Source organism: Gopherus evgoodei, chromosome 7 (assembly GCF_007399415.2).
Source record: "Gopherus evgoodei ecotype Sinaloan lineage chromosome 7, rGopEvg1_v1.p, whole genome shotgun sequence".
Classification (NCBI taxonomy): Eukaryota; Metazoa; Chordata; order Testudines; family Testudinidae; genus Gopherus; species Gopherus evgoodei.
Window position 1 is genome coordinate 65,856,614 of NC_044328.1, and position 20,356 is coordinate 65,876,969.

Genomic DNA, 20,356 nt, shown 5'->3' on the forward strand with positions numbered 1-20,356 from the left:
TGGAGAGCAACGGAAAACTCGAAGCAGAGCAGCAAAGCAAGCAAATCTCTGGGTTTTAAAATGGCAGCATGTACCTCTCCTGACTCCATAAGCCAAACCTCCCACTTAAGTCTACCTTCCTAAATACCACTTGAAGTTTGTCTGGAGGGCCAGTTTGGGTGAAGGGCATGAACTATAGACTATAGCTGTGAGCAAACCTATAAAAAGTACCTCTCCATTTTTCTTCATTTGAGATACCAGCATCTGAGCTGGGCAGGGCAGTTGTTCATGGTCACACTTTTAATGCAGACTGAAGTGCTTCACAGAGAAAATGTTTGAGATCCGTGAATCACTAACAGTTTCTATCTTGCAGTTTTGTGCTGTTGCCCATAACTATAGTATCTGATTGCCATCCATGTAAAGGAGACTTCAAGGAGTGTCTGGTTCCTCTCCTTTCTCAGGTAATGGAAAGCTCCTCTGGGGTAGGATTTGAAGTTGTGACTGTTGTTCTGGTTATGGTGGGAAAGGTTTATTAAAGAGGAAGTGATTGCAGCATTTCCTAAAGGTGGGCAGACTGGATTCATCTCCTCTCCTCCAGACATTCATTCCTCAGCCAGATCCCCTGGAGCAAGAATGCATTTTCACCTGGTTTTCACATGCTTCAACCTGGGCATTGTCCCAGAGGGGTGCAACTGTCCTGGTGGTTGGTGGAAAGAAAGGCTGTGTGTAACACAGCTGGGTGCTGATCCATCCCTGGCTTTGAAGTCTGTGACCAAGGCATTAAACTTGGGAGCAGAAGCTGACTGGGAGCCTGTGGAGTGTCTGGAGTATGGCTTTCATTACAGAAGAGGTGGCAGATGCATTTTGGACCAGCTGGAGCCTTTGGATTGTTTCTCATTCATAATCACTGTATCTGAAGTTGTACCAGAGCCTAAGCGTTTCACTTTGCTGCTCAAGTTGATGGGAATGGAGGAACCTCAGCCAGCTCCCAGAAGCAGGGCTCTGTTGGGATGCATGTGCAGTCATTACAGTTTCTGTTCCAGGACGTCATCCTGCAGCCATTCTCCTGTACTTGCTCTGCCAAAAATCCAACCGTCTTCAGTGGGCTGAAGGGGGACTGACTGGAGGATTTGGCCCATGCTGCTTCCTTCACTCCTCTGCCAAGAGCTAAGTTCAGGCCCTCAGGGCTCTGTTTCTCTCATGCTCCAGCTGATGACCTCATGAACACCTAGCACAGGGGAGGAACAGAGCTCCCTGCACAGCTTTAAATGTTTGTGTTTCCTTGCAAATGCCAATGGCATCATTGACACCTAAGGGCCTGACCTCCGGTCTTGGCAGGTAAAAGCCTTTCAGGTCACTTTACACTGGGGTTCCTACTCTTGATGAATATTTATTTAATGATAGCTAGATGGCTGTAATTAAAGTTACTGTAAAGCACAGTCCAAAATGCATTAGTAATAAATTCTTAATAGCTGATGCTATAACAAGCAGTTACAAAAAAATACATCGTAATGTGCAGATTGTTAACACAATGTCTGGGCCTGTTTAATGCAGGTCTTTAAATAGTTACAATACATGCTATTAAAGTGGCACATAAAATTCGTAACTAGTAAATAAAGGGCCCAATTCAGCAACAAACTATTTCCAGGCAGCAGGGATGCAGAAGCCATGGAAAATTGATTTCTGTGTGTTCACTGTCTGCCATGCTCCCCATAGCTATATGTTGCAGTCCATATTGGGCCCAAAATACCTATTCATATAATAAAGGGAAATTTTCCTCCCACAGTTGAGTAACAGATTAGACTCCTGATTCTGCAAACCCTTGCTCATCAGTCAGCTTTGCACAAGTCAGTGGGAATGCTCACAAGAGTAAGGACCCAGTCCTGCAAATCCTGTTAGCTCACCATAGCCACATACATTATCTTAATTCAATGTCTTAGCAAAGAGGGTCTGGTGTCCTTTTCTAACCCAACTCACTCAGGACACAAGCCCAAGCAGAGCCACTTCAGAATCTTGCTTTTCTTGGTCAGCCACTTTATATACTTTACAGAAGGTACAGCTCCATTTGTTCTGGTCTTTTGCATCCTCTTTCAGCTACATTCAGACAGATGCCTTCAGGTTACTTACTGGGGAATGGCAGAGCTGGCTTCGGATCAGGCCTTAAATCTTCCTATTCCAGCATGGAAGTGGTGAGATATTCCCACTCAGCACACATACACACCCATTCCCAGGGTGCTTACACCCATCCTCTTCTGGACAGGAATTAATAGACAGACTCCCTGCTGATATTGAGGAGGGATGTGTGTATGGAGTGTACCTTTGGAGACATCATTGCAATCCCACCTACATTACCTGACAAAGCCATGTTTTAACAGCCATTTTGAAACCCTGCCAGTAGACTGAGTGCTCACCATGGCAACCAAGAAGGAAGGGGCACTATAGTTGTGTAACCTTTTTGCCAGGTGGAGCTGGCAGCAACCAGGGCCGGGTTCAATATCTAAGGGTTCCTTTTCAACAGTACCACACAGAACCAGCTCGAGGTCCCACCTAGTTACCTGGGGGAAATTACACACGACCCCATGGCACCTCCGAGAGGCAATACTTCCCCACTTGCAAACACAGAGTCTGAGGGTACGTCTACACTACTCGCCAGATTGGCGGGTAGCGATCGATCTATTGGGGATCGATTTATCACGTGTAGTGTAGACGCAGTAAATTGATCCCCGATCACTTTCCCATCAACTGCTGAACTCCAGCAGTGAGAGAGGCAGAAGCAAAGTCAATGGGGGAGCCGCAGCCATCGATCCAGCGCCGCAAGGACACGAAGTAATTTTAATTCGATCTAAGAGACGTCGACTTCAGCTACGCTAGTCGCTAGTCTCCAGCCCCCAGCGTAGAAGAAAGGAGGAAAGTTACCCAACATTAATTAGGGAAAATGCCACAAGCAGGATTCATAATCATAAAACTGTGAGCAGGACACTCACCCCAGAGTGCATGGGGCAGTGCCTTCCACCTCATGTTCTTGAGTTCTACAACCAACATTTCCTTTTCTGTGCCCCTCTGCTCCCTCACCATACCCCACTCACAGTGGTTGTCCTTGGTCAGTGAGGACCCAGGATTCAGAGATGTATCTGTGTGAGTTCACCTGCCACCTGGGGATGAAGGCATCTTGCTTGCGCTTCCTCTCTGCCTGGCCGCCCCACCAACCACTCGTTCTGCTCACCGTCCTGCCAGCCACTCATTCGCCAGCTGTCTGTCACCTTCTGCTACAGCCTCTGCACATCAGTCTCTAAGGCCTTGGCTACACTCACACTTTACAGCACTGCAACTGGGGTGTGAAAAAACACCCCCCTGAGCGCTGCAAGATACAGCGCTGTAAAGCGTCAGTGTAATCAGGGCAGCAGTGCTGGGAGCGCGGCTCCCAGCGCTGCACGCTACACCCGTAAGGGATGTGGTTTACATGCAGCGCTGGGAGAGCTCTCTCCCAGCGCTGCCGCTCTGACTACACTCACACTTCAAAGCGCTGCCGCGGCAGCGCTTTGAAATTCCAAATGTAGCCATACCCTAGTAATTTTCAATTCTTTGCAGGCTGGGCAGAAACACTGCCCCATCTCAAGTGATTTCAGCTCTCATTTGAGCACTTTAACATAACAAAGAGGGTCCTAATGAAATCTATTTAGCTCTTTCTTTGAACAGTGGGGAAGAACAGGTTAAACCAGACCAGGGACCCTTAGAGAGAGTCCACACCTCCTGGCTGGGATACTTGTCCCCACCCCCTTAGTTTCATAGGGCTCTGAAATTTGAGCCCCTGGCTTAACCAGGTCCTTTCAGCTGAGGATGACTCCCTCATTTGGGACAGGTTAAGCACATTTCTCCTCCCCTTTATTCATATAACAATGAACAACAACAACAACAACAACAACAACAACAGTAACAGCATTTCACTATCCCTGCATTCAGTACTCAAATGATTTGTAACCCAGCACCAGCCAAAGTTGATTATTTTGAACAACATCACTCTATCTGATGGATATCTAAGCAGAGGAGGCGTGTTCATGTAAATACAGTTTGCTCCTGAAGTCTCTCCCACTCCCAGCTAGGTGTCAAGGGAGTATTCCTTCAGACCCTACTTACAGTTGGAATAATGGTCTCCCAATCCAAGAGGAAGAGGAGAAACTCCCATGTACTTTTAGCAGGGGAGCAAGGGCTGTGTTCCCCTGAACTTTAAACCCTGACCGTGACCTTCAATGCAGTGTAGGCAACTTCTTTGGTGAGCCCATTTCCACTTTAAAGAACAGCAACATCAGCAGCTGTAACCAGACTTTGCAATTAACCACAATATTACTGCACAATAGAGTGAATCCTCTCCATGCTCTCCCCTTCAGTGACCACACACACACACATAATACTCATCAACAGAGATACAGCAACTAGCTGATGTCACAAGAACATCTTATACTCTATAGAGCAATATAGACCCATCTGGAGGGACCATGTGCTATTTTACTTCCTGCAGCATTCAAGATCAGCTGGTATGATCCCAGCTGACCAGCCACAGAATCATTGAGAGAGGAAAAGAGATAGGTCAGGGAGACATATCTGAGGCATGGTTTACAGAAGTACTGTCTCTCCACAATTCCAGCTGAAGTCCATGGGAGCTAGGGCAGGCTCAGCACCTCTGGAAATCAGGCCAGATAGTGATGCCCTTATTGATGTTTGGGTAGTACACCTTACTCCACAAATACTTCCACTGCATTCAGTGGGACTTACACTGAGTAGACCTTACTCCATGTGGAGTAAGGGCATCCCAGTCTAGCCCTATATTGAGACAGGCCACTTGCTACCAGCATAGTATCTAAGGAGAAGACAGGCAGATGTTTCATTCTCATCCGTGCAGCTCTATGTTGTGTCAAGAGTGATCTAGCTCACATTTCTCCAGACGTTGACACCACATTGTATAGTGAAGAGCAGGCCACTGAAATGGATTCTGCAAAGTCAGACTAGGGCATGTGGTCATCACCTTACACAAAATGCACAGCTGGTGCTAAACTTGTCCCTACTAAATTTGGAAATGTTATTTGGATTACATCCTCCAGCTGCTGAAGAGATTTTCTTACAGACAGTTGGCTGCTCAAATAGCTTGTGCATCCCTGGAAACAGCCAATGTCTCAGCTTTCAAACCCAGCCAGTCCTACCTCAATCATCACTTTAGTTGATTCATACTATTTCCCACAGCACTCCCAGCAATCAATAAATTATGGCTCCAGTGAGACTATCGGGTTAAACGGCAAGAAGGAAGAATGATGACTATAATATTTGCCATTTGTGTAGAGATGCAACAGATAAAGTACAAAACCTTTCCTCAAACATATGTTATCATGGAGTAATCTTTCCAATGGATAGGTTTTCTGCAAAGCATTTGTGACTTTCTAAAGCACAACTGTTAGCAGTGGTGTTGTGGTGGAGTTGGTCCCAGGAAATGAGACAAGGTGGGTGAGGTAATATATTTTACGGACCAATTTCTGTTGGTGAGAAAGACAAGCTTTCAAGCTACTCAAAGCTCTTCTTCAGTTCTGAGAAAGATAGTCAGAGTGTCACAGATAAATACAAGGTGGAGGATTTTTTGTTTGTTTGTTTGTTTGTTCTGCTTAAGGTGGCAAAAAACCTGGAGCTGGCCCTGATGACTACAGAGGTATTGACCTTGAATGGTCTCTTGCAACATATGCTAATGACTTATGCTAAACAATCTATTCCAGCTTGTATTTAGCTATGACACTCTAAGTACCTTTCCAAGACCTAAAAAAGAGCTTTGCATAAACTCTAAATCTTGTCTCCTGGTCCAATAAAAGTGATTACCTCATCCACCTGTCTCTCTAAAGATACAACTGGCACAGATCTGACATGCCCTTCCTTGGCCAAACCCAGAGCTTCAGTCTGGTCTTTTACAATCATCTGTCAAACATAATCCAATTGAAGTGCATTCAGGTTGACTTTTTAACTAAAATGATAGGGTTACAACATGTCCCAGCCAGTCAAAAACAAATCATGAGTAATGTCTCTGCAGAGTGAACATTAAAGGCGTGTTTGTTAAGTTGGGGAAAAGATGGTATTCTACAAATGCACAGACTGATAATTACTGATGGGATTAAAACACTTAATAGATTATTGAAGCAAGGATAATGATGTCCTGAAATTTTCCTAAAATTTCTCCTCTATCCCACCAGAAAAAAAAAAACTACAGTGAAGTGATGAGATAATGCTGTGCTAGGGCATTGGCTTCATATCCATGCAAAGAACACAATACCACCTACTGAAGTGCCAAGACTATTTTGAGCAGCACTGTGTCATCTGCTAATATGGTGCAGCAGTTTGGTTCAGTACTGACTCAAAAGGAACAGTGCCACTTAGTCACTAGTCACCCTGCCCTATTATTTCCTTCCTTCCTATTTAGCCAAGTATTATGTCTACAGATAAATTGGGAGGAAAGTAATATGAGTTTCAGAGGACTGGGATTTATGTTAGGGGACCTTATTTCAAAGGCCCTTTCCATATTGTGGCATGAAACTGTGCTAGTTACAACACAATGCTTCAGAGCACCCCGAGGATATGTCTACACTACAAAATTATGTCTACTCAAGTTATGTCAGCATACAGCCACCGCAGTAATTAAATCACTTTTGCTTGTCCACACTACATGCCTTGTGTCAGCGGTGCCTGTCCTCACCAGGAGCACTTGTATTAGCTGGACTATCATAGAATCATTGAATCATTGAGAGGTAATCTAGTCCGGTCCCCTGCACTCATGGCAGGACTAAGTATTATCTAGACCATCCCTGATAGGTTTTTGTCCAACCTGCTCTTAAAAATCTTCAATGATGGAGATTCCACAACCTTCCTAGGCAATTTGTTCCAGTGCTTAACCACCATGACAGTTAGGAAGTTTTTCCTAATATCCAACCCAAACCTCCTTTGCTGCAATTTAAGCCCAGCGTGGGGCACTGTGGAATAGCTTCTGAAAGCCAGTAACAGTTGTTGGAACCAACACAGTGTCTACACTGACACTGTCAACCTAACCACATCAACACGGACTCTACACCTCTCCTGGAGTGGAGTTATTAAGTTGGTGTAGCAAGACAGTTACGTCAGCAGGAGCAAAATTTTAATGTGGACACTTACATAGTTAGGTCAGCGTAAACTGCCTTGCGTCAACCTAACTTGGTAGTGTAGAGCAGGCCAGAGTTAATGAAATTGGCATTCTTTGTTGCTTGTCTGGGTGGGAAAAGGCCTTCCAACCTACCCAAATGGTGATGAAGAGAGAGATTCTACCTTGGCATTCCCATGGGAGGAGTAAAGGACAACATGTGAAAGGACTTCAAGGTTGCCATGAGACAAATCACCTGTCTTCCTATGCATATTACTTTTGTTACCCAGCCTTCCTCCTCCCCTTCATCCAGGCTCTCTTGTTTGTCTGTAAGCAATTTGGGGGCAGGGATTGTTTTTTACTACATATTTGTACAGTATCTAGCACAATGGGCCCCTGAGCTGGTTGGCCTTTAGGCACTACCATAATACCAATGCTAAACAACATCAATAATTCTCCAGGAGTTGTTGGGCTAGGTGCTGGAATCACTGATGACACTCTGGCCTGTGTTCTGCAGGGGGTCAGACTAGATGATCATAATGTTTCTTTATGGCCTTCAGATCTATTAAAGGATTGCCTGATTGCAATTCTCCTGCTAACATATATTAAATATAAATATATATTTATATTTAATTTAGTTACATTACACTGTTCAGCTAAAATTACTAGCTCTAGTATAAAGTGACTCAAAAATAATTTAAATATAGTGCTCACATTTCTCTTACATGGTTGAATAATTACGGTGATACACTTTCAATAGGGCAAAGACCATAAATGTCTCATATGAATATCATTAAGAGCATCCCAGTGATCCGGGCAACTACAGGCTTGTCAGTTTGACATCTGTAGTATGCAAGGTCTTGGAAAAAAATTTGAAGGAAAAAGTAGTCAAGGACATTGAGGTCAATGGTAACTGGGACAAAATACAACATGATTTTACAAAAGGTAGATCGTGCCAAACCAACCTGATCTCCTTCTTTGAGAAGGTAACAGATATTTTAGACAAAGGAAAGGCAGTGGATCTAATTTACCTCGATTTCAGTAAGGCATCTGATACAGTTCCTCACGGGGAATTATTAGCTAAATTGGAAAAGATGGGGATCAATATGAAAACTGAAAGGTGGATAAGGAACTGGTTAAAGGGGAGACTACAACGGGTCGTACGGAAAGGTGAATTGTCAGGCTAGGGGGAGGTTACTAGTGGAGTTCCTCAGGGATCGGTTTTGGGACCAATCTTAGTTAATCTTTTTATTATTGACCTTGGCACAAAAAGTGGGAATGTACTAATAAAGTTTGCAGATAGCACAAAGCTGTGAGGTATTGCCAATACAGAGAAGGACCGGGATATCATGTAGGAAGATCTGGATGACCTTGTAAACTGGAGTAATAGTAATAGGATGAAATTTAGTAGTGAAAAGTGCAAGGTCATGCACTTAGATTAATAATAAGAACTACTGTTATAAGCTGGGGAGGCATCAGTTGGCAGTAGCAGAGGAGGAGAAGGACCTCAGAGTATTGGTTGATCACAGGATGATTATGAGCTGCCAATGTGATATGGCTGTGAAAAAAGCTAATGCAGTCTTGAGATGCATCAGGCAAGGTATTTCCAGTAGAGATAAGGAGGTGTTAGTACCGTTATACAAGGCAATGGTGAGACCTCATCTGGAATACTGTGTGCAGTTCTGGTCTCCCATGTTTAAGAAGAATGAATTCAAATTGGAACAAGTTCAGAGAAGGGCTACTAGGATGATCCAAGAAATGGAAACCCTGTCTTATGAAAGGAGACTCAAAGAGCTTGGCTTGTTTAGCTTAACCAAAAGAAGATATGATTGCTCTCTATAAATATATCAGAGGAATAAACACCAGGGAGAGAGAGGAATTCTTTAAGCTCAGTACCAATGTGGACACAAGAACAAATGGATATAAACTGGCTATCAGGAAGTTTAGACTTAAAATTAGATGAAGGTTTCTAACCATCAGAGGAGTGAAGTTCTGGAACAGCCTTTCAAGGGGAGTAGTGGGAGCAAAAGACATATCTGGCTTCAAGACTAAGTTTGATAAGTTTATAGAGGGGATGGTATAATGGGATAGCCTAATTTTGGCAATTAATTCATCTTTGACTACTAGTGGTAAATATATCTAATGGCTTGTGATGGGTTCTGAGTTATTACAGAGAATTCTTTCCTGGGTGTCTGGCTAATGAGTCATGCCCACATGCTCAGGGTTTAGCTGATCGCCATATTTTGGGTTGGGAAGGAATTTTCCTCCAGGGCAGATTGGCAGAATCCTAGGGGGGGTTTCGCCTTCCTCTGCAGCATGGGGCAGGGTCACTTACGGGAAAATTCTCTGCACCTTGAAGTCTTTAAACCATGATTTGAAGACTTCAGTGGCTCAGACACAGGTTTGATATAGGAGTGAGTGGGTGGCCCGCATTGTGCAGGAGGTCAGACTAGATGATCATAATGGTCCCTTTTGACCTTAAAGTCTATGATTCTATTATCCCACCTGGATGGGCATTTTAAGACAATATAGTGCATTACATGTGAAGTAAGCCATAAAACCAAGCCCACTACAGAAATAGAGTAAAAAGATTTAAACGGGCAATGTAAGATAAGTTAAACAAGCTAGTCATTAAATATATATTTTAAAAATATTTTACAATAGCTTTGGATAACCACATTAAAAACATTAAGCACACATGGAATATAAATAATGTACAACCTTGTTTTAAGCAACATGCCTCGCTTATTTCAGCTAGACAAAATAACTTTATGCATTTCATCACTTTGTTTAAAGTGTGCATTTAAATAAATTGATGCAAAATTAATTTTCATGTGTGAATTCAGTGTGTAAAAAAGTGGTAGACAAAACTAAAGCCAAAATAGTTTGGAGTGAATAGTTTATTCAGTAAATTTTGCCTCTTCTATTTGTAAATTTTCTTTTGAAAGCTACTTATTTTCTTAAATGGGTTCATTATTCAAATGATTTCTACAAGCAATCTATAGATCATTTGTGGTCAATTTGCTATGAGTATTCTGTATTTGAAATTTGAGCAACGATAGCTAGCTTTGACTGGACACAGAAGTCACACGACACAGTTCAATTCCCTAGCTGGATAATAGTGAGTCTTAGAATCAGGCCATACTGGGAATATTTGTGTGTGAGAATTCAAGGTTCGATTTCCATGAATTTACTGTAATGCTCACTTTTTCAGTGAACATCCTTGCTTGTAAACTCATTTGCTGGAATACAAAATAGGTGAGATTAAAGCTGGAGCTTACTTGAAAATTACTTACTTTGGAAGGATTCGCCCATCTTAGTTTCAGTCTCCAAGACTTTCAGTATATCTTCTCTTTATCCATAGGGCACATCCAGCACAAGCTTCCCTGTACGATCTGGTCAACATGCCTCTGCTTTCCTGGAAGGACCACCTCTAGTGATACATCTACATCACCGCTATTCCCAACATTTGTCTATCACTGATGCAGCTCCATCAGTCATAGCGTTGGTGGAACTGCCAGGAAATGTAGGACTGCAGGTGTTTTCACCATCAGGTCACACTGTGAACACAGTTCAACAACAGGATGATAAATAAAAGCTCATGCATGCTCTGTTTTAGTGCTTACACCATTGGCAACTCTGGGAAGTACACTATTGGTTGACCAATGGTGCAGAAAAGCTAGTGTAGACGATTCCCAGGGGCAGAAAAGTCTCCATGACCCATTCAATCCTTGTTCTCTCTGCTGAGGCTTTCAGTAAATTCTAACTGTATTTGTGATATAGGTGCCTCTGCACTGTCATCCAAGAAAATACTCTCTCTATTTGTATTTTGATAAACTTCCCTCTCCTAATATAATTTAACAGTCCAATTCCTGGAGGGGCAGTATGATAAATTTTAAGCCACCCTGTTTCCCAGATCTCATTCAGCAACACAATCCACACACAGCTACCCGGAATGCTCACAAGATAGCCTATAATTCATTACTATTGTATGGCTCCGAGAGGCAAGGTTGATAGGTTTCTTTGGCTCTCAAAGACTCAGCAATATTAATTAAAGTCAACCGAGAATTTTATGCAGTGGAGAAAGAAAGAGGAGGGAATGACAGGAAGCAATAAATAAACAGAGGCCGAAACAGATGAAGGAAGCTTGTAAGGTCATCAGCTACACTAGAGTGGTCACCAACCATGCTGCAAGGGATGGGATATGTCAAAGGAAGAGAAGGTTAGTTGCAGCTATTATGAGAGGGGAGGGACTTAGGGAGCTGCTGTTTTTTAATGGAATGACAGATGGTTTGGTAGTTAAGACACAAAAAATGCTAGTTCTGTTTCTGCCGCAGATTTCCTTTGTGACATCAGGCAAGTCATGTAGGTGTTTGAGATCACCAGCTGAAGTTAGGGCATGAATTGACACAATTAGGTTCATTATGCATTGGAGGCAGGGCTGCCCAGAGCGAGTTTGGGCCCCGGTGAAAAAAAATTTTCGGGCCCCCCAGCAAGGGCGGACTGGCTAAACAGGGCTGAGAAAGCCGGGCCCTGGGCCCCCTTCCAGACTGCCGGGCCCTGGTAATTTGTACCGGCTTCCCCACCTCTCATCGGCCCTGACTGGAGGTGGAAGTACCTCTGAAGTAGCTGATACTGGGACTCAACAATGTCAAACTAAGTATATCAGAATAGGTGAAGCATGTCTGTTCTTATATGCAAATTCCTATGTTCCTTCCCTTTCCTAAAGTAAGCAGAACTGGGCAATTTTGTAAAGGCTCCATATCTATGGCCGGTCCTCTGAAGCATTCTGGTCCTTTATCCTCAGGAAACATTGCTGTGAGTGAGCCAGTGGCCAATATGGCCACACTACGTCCAGGGAGTTAAATAAAAGGTCAAGATGGAAAGAGGATTATTCATAAGTGAATTTTTCCCCAACATTTTTTTTATTGTAGTGTAGACAAAAGAGTGACCTCACTTAGAGTGTTTCTGCCTCATACCGCTCCTAAGAATTGTCCCAAAAGTTCAAACCCATGTCCAGTTAAAGAACCAGGCGCTACTATTCCAAGAGAAAGATATACCATACAGGGACTGCACAAACCCAGACACAAGCAAAGCCTGCAGTTTCATTTTCTATCTGCAATTCCAACATTTATTTCAAGACTAGAAGTTTAGAGAGGAGAGAGAAAAGGAATGAAGGAGGAAAGTAAGTGAAATAAAATTAATGATCTCCAAAATGCTAACATCTACACGTCTGTGAAATTGTTCATTAGTCAGAATTGTTCTGTCCTGCTCATACAATTCCTTCCTACTACGGCAGTTTGTCATCAGGACATTGAATAGGACCACTGAAACTGAACTGTTCAGTGCTATCACAATACGGCCCTTACAGCTGAATATACTACTACTACTATTTATATTGCAGTAATAGCTAGGGGCCCTTGTCATGGATGAGGACACAAAACACAGAACAAATAGATAGTAAGCTCTTTGGGGCAAGGATCTTGTAAGTTGTTATTGTAGTGGTAGGTGAGTTTTTGAGTGGGAGGGAGAATGAAACATTATATAAACAGGGGTGTATGTCTTCTCGATCCTGTATTTCAGAATGGCTTTCAATTCGTTATGCAAAGATGACTTACTGCGCCCCAGGATACGAAGCTCTTTGAGCCTGACCCCCAGAAGCCGGAGCAGTTACCAAACGCCATCTCTGACAGAGCTTCAACGCCTGCTGTGGACACACAAACCTTCCACTGGCCACGTGAATGAAGTCTGGCCAAACCTCTACGTGGGAGACTTGTAAGTGAGATTCTCCTAAAGAACCTGACCTCAAAATGAGACAAGAACTAGGAGATAAGTGGGGGCTCTGTCAAATGAAATCACTTGAGAATGGAAGGTTTGGGAATCATCTGCTAATGGGGGCCCAATCCTTGGGTCTGGTTGAACTATGCCTAGGCAGGATCTAAAGGACAGGGGAGGAGAAGGCAGCTTTACACAACCTTTACGCCGCCTCTAAGGCCTAAAGTGATTGTGGACCACATCTCCTCTGTGGTAGTACAGAAGCACTGCATCAGTACAGCAGCTAAGCATGCTACCAGTGCTTAAATAAGAACGATACTTTTTAAAATTTTTCTTTGAAAAAAATTGTTTTTTCCAATGAAAACCTGAAACAAACATGATGGAAATGAAAAATTCACAAGAACCAGTTTGTGCTGAAAAAAAAACATATTGATGGGACAAAATTGAGCCACACCAGTTTGCTAGTATTTCAAAGCACCTAGCATCTGTAACCAACAGCAGCACAGTTCCATTATAGTTTAGCCCAGAGATTTGTGGGGAGTGGGCAGAGAAATCCTTGCACAACCTCCTGCATACTCAAGGTGTCCCTTCTTTCAGATATACAGCTCGGGACAAAGAGCAGCTGCGCCGAATGGGTATCACCCACATTGTGAATGCTGCTGCTGGCAGATTTCACATTGACACTGGAGCTAAATTCTACAGAGACCTGGCTGTAGATTATTATGGAATAGAAGCTGATGATGATCCGAATTTTGATCTCAGCATTTACTTCTATCAAGCTGCCAGATATATAAGAGCAGCGCTGAATTCTCCAAGAGGTAACAACACTGGCTATGCACATTATGTGGCTTCAGCATAGAAACAAGCAGAGCAAGTAATCAGCTAGCATTCAGCACAAGCAGATTCCAAGTAGAGATGGGTGGGAATTGAAATACCTGGTCACACAGCCATTACCCATACTCCCACAGTTAGTCTGGTAAGCCAGTTAGCCCATTAGCCATAAAGGAAAGGGGTGTAGTTTCTCACTCAAACCCTAGCCCTGCCAAGAGAAGGAGACACAAAGCCTTGCTACAATTGAAATCTACTTCTATATCTCCCACTATACTCACAGCTTATTCTTCATGGAGGTGCTGCTCCAAAGTCCAGTGACACAAAGACTCCTATAGACTTCAGTGGGGTTTAAATCAAGCCCAGAGTCCCTTTCTGCGGCATTTAGAGATCCAACTCCTGGACCCCAGAACTCAGCTGGAGCAGCCAGGCTGTGTGTGCTCTGTGGGAAAGTAAGCTGCACGCAATTAGTGTGGCTACCACCAGACCACAACACAGGAAGAAGGGCATCTTTAAGAGCCATCTTCACAGGTCTCACAATTACAGTAATATCTCTGCCAATCCATGTGACAATTCAGTGCTCACCAGCACCCATAATTGCTCCCAGCACCTATAGAGTGGTCTGTCACTGGGGTGTAGTATATAGCATGCAGAGACATTAGACTGGCATGTTTTTAAACCACAGTCATACACTCTTATGCAAGTGCACTTTCTGCAGGTTACAGATCACAGCTTCTTTACATCCGACCATTGGAAAAAATAGAGGCAAATTTAAAAGATGTGGCACTATGAGTGGGAATAAATCAGCCCTTATGCACCAGAAAGAAAAACTCAAACCTCTCATGAGGAAAAAGAGATAGAAGACTTGCTTTCAAACCCGCAGTCTATTTCAATGCCAGAAAGCCAGTGGTCTGAAATATTATACAGCACAGAAGAATTAAGGGCCAGATTTTTCAGACAAATGAGGCATGCAGTTGTACACTCAGCCTTCAAAATAGTTAGCATGATGGCAAATGAGGGGGAAAGGTGTTGCCACTTCTTGAGCTGTGTCAGCCCCTTTGGGCCCCCTAGGGGAGAGCAGGTTGCATCTGCTTTCTGCCAGGACAATCTCTGTGAGTGGGGTTTCTCTGTGGTCAGGAGGCATAGACCCTGTGGTGGATCCAGATAGTTAAGTGCAAATCTTTATCAGGAGGGTTTTCCATAGCATCACAAAGTTAAGTGATTACAGACTTGCACAAATGGTAATTATGCACCTAAGGGCCTCTTCTGTTTCAACAGTTGCAAGTTTTTACAGCAACATTGATCCTAAACACTATTTACTAAAGTAGGATGTATCTGACACAAAGGCCCATAGCTACTACACTCTAGGGTTAGTCCTAAGCGGCAAAATTTGGACCTGGATTGTGAACAGCCAGAAGTTCAGAGGCTATTTGGAAGACTTGATCTAGCCCATCATAAAGATTTACTTGGGCTTTGAAAAACTGAGATCTATGTTTGGCATTCAAAACCACCACCAAACTTCAGGGAGTTTGGATCTGGACCCCCTTCTACCACAGTGTGTGCTATTTACGAATTAAGTCAGCCCCCTGAAGAAAGGTAGAATCCGTTGTAAATCCATTGTAAAGTCATTGTAAATTCTAGTGTAGAGAATATACAAAGCAATAAAACATGAGAACCAAGTAGACTTAGCGGCTCCCTTCTCCCCGGATGATGTTAGTACAACTTGTCCACAAAGCCTTTCTGGGTACATTCCAGAATACTGAAAGTGGAACGGTTAAGAAAATAGACTATATTGCTGCCCGATGGAACTACAGTTTGAGTATAAGGTAATCACAGCTGAACTAATCGTAGCTAGAATTGATATTTAGTCCTACTGTTACAGCTGTAGATATTCCTTTACTGAACTCCCTGAGTCCACATGCCAGCAGGAGTGCTGGGAATGGAGAGAAGACCAAATTAAAAAAAAAAAACACAATCCAGCTGCTGCTGACAGTCATCGTTTTAAGTTTTTTTAAAAAGGTGACAGAGTTTGATACGTATATGAACAAGATGTTCTGGAAGCACAATTTCCTGAGCTACAGCAACTCAGCAGCTCTATATCCAGGGCCTGCACAGGAAAGAAAGGAGGGATGGGTGTGTTATCCAAATAGCTGCATTTATTTAAAAGTACTGATGCACAGCAACACAGATATACTAGGTAACATGAGGGCCATTCATTTGAAAGTCAGGATATACCATGGTATTTTTGTTTGATCGAGAAACTATTTGGTAGAACTGCCACTTAATTATGATTAGTTAGTTCCACACAGCTTTTTAGAAGGTACTTTTATTAACTTGTTCATCCAGGAGGATACTGAGTCACATTTAAGTATATATGACGCACACACATGCCTTTTTTTTTAAGCTGGGAATCAAATACTTTATCTTTAGAATTACACTTGAGGCCAGATTCTGTTCTGTTACACCACTGTAAATCCAGAGTAATGCCACTGAAATCAGAATTACTCCATATTTATGCTAGTGTTACTGAGCAGGAGATGTTCCCAGCAAGGTAGGGTTGGTTTTGTGTGATTTCAGTGTGAGTCTACTGTATTCTTAAAGGGGAACTGTTGTCTTAGTTATTGGACACCCTTGACCTCCTTTCCACCAGTACTATTCTGGAGAATTGGTAAGTAAAGGAGCACTCATCACCCTCAATGTGCAACCTCTTAAGTCTTGACTGTCATAGAGAGCAGGTGTCCAGCGTAGCTGCTGCTGCGGTAGCCAGGCCATGAGAGCTCTATTTAATGAGGTGCCACCATTCCAGCTTCTTTGGCTTGTGCCCTGCTTGAAAACGAGTCACTCCATACCTGCCCGGCCCTATGGTACACAGTCAGTACAACCATTGGTTTCAATTGACAATTTAACTACCACAGTAGTTTGAGAATCCCCATTCATGGGTCAGCAAGTGAGATCAGTCTCCTCCAAGCAAGCTAATCCATGCATCCAGAAATGTTTCCATCTGATCCTTTTCTGAACTTGTTTGCTTCAGATAGGAGAAGATACGAGGGGAGTGAACGACACCATGAATATCAATTTTGCCCCTTTGCATGGGAATGCGTACAATTTGCATTTTTTCAGAGTACAACTAAATGCGAATGCAAATCTGCAGTTTTTGATAAAGTCTGCAGAAGGAGAAAAATCATCTGTGGACACAGATGAGAGAAATCCATGGAAAATTATTAGACTAACTACATGCAGAGAGAAAGGTTTGCAAATACAGGATTTTCCTTTTATTGATCTGTGCACATATTTTAAACAAGCAGATGAAAACCATCAATTAACTCATTGAAATGATGAGTGTTCAGAAAAGACCATTCTTCTAACACTGTGCTGGTGCAAATATAAAAGTTGGTCTCCTCTTAAGGGAGGCAGAGCAGCCCAGCGACTTAACAAGGATTTTCCTCCTTGAATCTGCTGCAGGCTCACTAGGCATGTCACTTAACCTCCCACTTTCCCCACCTGATCACAATTCTTGGCCACATCTGTGAGCATTTTCAAACCCTCAGATAAAAGGTGCTATATAAGATAAGGGCTTGTCTACACAGCGCAGCAAAGTGCGCTAGAGGAGGGTGATTTCTAAGGCGCATCAATGTGTTGTGTACTAACTATCCTGTGTACACCTTGCTGGCATGAACCAAAAGTTCCCTTGGGTGCATTAATGTAGAAATCACATCCCTCTAGTGAGCATTGCTGTGCTGTGTAGACAAGCCCTACATTGGAAGTAGGCCTTTATTATTGTTCAGCTGATAGTAAAGACATAGTTGGTTCTGCCCATGGCTTTATGGTAGTGGGTAAAATGAAACAAGTGATGAGAAAAACAAGGGTAAGCTAGAAGATTCACAGATGCATAGAATAGTCCAGATCCTTCGCTGTTATAAATTGGTGTTACTCCACTGAAGTCAATGGGGCAAAGCCCATTTACACTGGCTGAAGAGCTGGTTCACAGTTTTAACCCAAATTAACTCAGTCCTATGAGGAAGCAAAGGCTAGTTCAAGGCATTTAGATCAGTTAATGATGGGTAACAAAAAGGACAATCAGCTCTTATGTGCTATAATGTCTAATTTGTTAAACAACATTCAATTTTCCAACTTGAATTTGGCCAACAAAGTTGAATTTGCAAAATTCATCCCTGGTGGAAACCCTGTCAAGTCAGCAGAGTTATATCAGGGATGAATCTGAGATAATAGCTATAATCCGTTAGAAAGAAAGTGTTATTGTTCTATGCAGACCCAGCCAGATGACAGATCTTCGTCCATCCATGGCATGTCTGGCTTTCTGCTGACTCTGCTCTGGGAATGAGGACCTGGAGCATGGATACCAGACACCAAAGTGTCTTTGCTAGCTGCTTCCCTGCTAAAGGCCTAGGTAATATTCTGCCATTAAGAATGCTCAGGTCTGCCATTCAGAACATACCCATTTCAGGATCTAGTCGGTAAAACAAGTGCAATACATCACAGTGAGTTCAGATTGCATTTACCCCATTTATATCAACTGCTATCAGACAAGGATCACAGCCTGTAAGAAGAGCTAAATAGCAACATGGCTTTTTTTTTCCTTACTCAAGTTTAACATTCATTTGTTTGCTGCAAAACAATCATATAGTAAATTAAAATCCTCTTTCATTAGAGCAATTTCACACTAATGAAATCATTTCACGTGAATGATTTATCTGCATCAGTCACTTTATTGTCAGTACACAGAATTCATCCAAATCTCTGTGCAACAAAGTACAACAGCCAGGAAAAAAGACTGAAAATATAAAGGAGATAAATTATCTTAATCTACATGCCGTGGTGATAAGTGCTTTAGAAAGCTAGACAGATTAGCTCTAAAGCCAATCATAGGCTGGTCTAGTGTCTTGGTGGGAGACCTTCAGAAATTAATAGCTTATATGAAAAGGAGTCATTTAAAGTGAAAGACATAGTCAGAGAAGCAAATATGAAAAGGCAGCACCTTCTTACTGCCTCCATCTTCTTTTTGTATTTGAGACATATCTACTCACTCATTGATAAAATCAAAGGTCTTGCGGCTCCCAGCCCTGCAGATGAGAGGCAGATATAAGGGAGAGTCAGGTAAGTTCCAATGGTGGAAGCTTTGGGGGTGCATAAGGAGGAAAAAAACACAGCTTGGTCTCCAGATCCCAGATTAAATGTGGAGACTGACAGGAGTGCTGGAACAATTTGGTAGAGTGGGAGTGCTGAGAGCCATTGAACCAAACTGTAGACCCTGTATATAATGGAAACCACTTCAAGCCAGGGGGTGCGGAACCCCCCTTGTTTCAGCACCTATGGAGACTGGGCATACTTGAGATGGAAGAGTCACTGAGCGAGAATAAATATGGAACCCAACATTTAAAAAAAAAACATAGTCACTTTGCTGATTGCAGTTTCACACTCCAAGGGCTTGTCTGTACAGCAAGCTAGTGTGTGGCAAGCGAGGAGGTGAATCTACAGCTGCCGCAAGCTAATTTGCAATGTGACCCCTGCTATCATGCACAAAAAGTTCCATACAGGAAATTTTAGTCAAAGTCAAATCACATTATGGCACTTTCAGTGCATGGTGGCAGGATCCACACAACACAGCAAGCTAGTGCGCTGTAGATTTACACGCCTGGCTTGCCGCTCACAAATTTGCCATGTACACAAGCCCAAAGCCAACAAATGGAGTTCTGCCTGACAAGTCTGACCTGAATCAAGTACTCAGAACAGTCTCCTATTTAACCATGCTGAATTTCAGGGACAGTTTGGATTCAGATCCAAACTATTCTGTGGATCTAGTGCTGGGTCAGACCCAAACCAGTAGGACCTTCTTTTCTGGATGTAGCTCAAACCCTGGACATTTTTAATATTATTATTCCTAAGCTTCATAAATACGTACAGTGTTTTTCAGACACATAAAAGAAAGTGTCCATGGCTTCTCCCAAGAACATCCTTTCTTCCAAGATTTCCACTATTTGGGCCTGGGGTATGTAAGAACCCCTGGAATCTCCCAGTGCCACTAATTGATGTTTGACCTTGTGCAAGCAACTTAGGCTTGGATTTTAAAGAAACCAATGGGAGATAGGCACTTGATTCCTATTTAATTTTAACAGGAGTTGTGTGCTTAACTCCTTTAGTCTCCTTTGAAAATTGCAGTCCAAACTTATCTGGGTCTCAACTGCCCCCTCTGTAAAACAAGGAGAGCAATGCAAAACCTATCTGCCTACCAGGGGTATTATGAGGTTTAACGGTTGGGTAGAACTTTAAAAATGAAGCACTCTGAAGTGCAAAGGAATTATCTTTTAAGGGCCATTTCCCTTACTCACAGCGCATATTGGCCTATTTTGCAAGTACTCCCATTGACTTCAATGGAACTACTCATGGTGTAAAATACAATTCAGCATGAGAAAGGGGATCATGATTTGTCTCAATAATTTCTGAAATCTGTATATGAAAAGGAAAAATGATAAAACAAGCAGCAGCTCATTTTTTTTTTTTGATTGCAAGATCAATATAAGAGATTTTAAAAAAAGTTTTAAAGCCTGGTCAATATCTGCTCTCGACAGAGGGGAGTTTGCTCTACTTCCTTGTAGTCTATATTTGTCCTTTACT

The 20,356-nt window shown here is 42.7% G+C and overlaps 1 protein-coding gene across 3 annotated transcripts in view; it reads left to right on the plus strand.

Annotated features, from left to right (window-relative positions):
* Nucleotides 1-20,356, plus strand: part of LOC115655500 (dual specificity protein phosphatase 13-like) — a 39,468-nt gene that overhangs the window by 15,745 nt on the left and 3,367 nt on the right. For 2 of the 3 annotated variants that reach the window (XM_030571007.1, XM_030571009.1), the window contains exons 2-3: nt 12,704-12,895; nt 13,493-13,713. In XM_030571007.1, coding sequence (XP_030426867.1) covers nt 12,705-12,895; nt 13,493-13,713 — 412 coding nt within the window. In that variant the 5' untranslated portion in view covers nt 12,704. Of the gene's footprint in view, nt 1-366; nt 441-12,703; nt 12,896-13,492; nt 13,714-20,356 lie in introns of those variants that run through there. The other variant, XM_030571008.1, reaches the window with a different exon arrangement.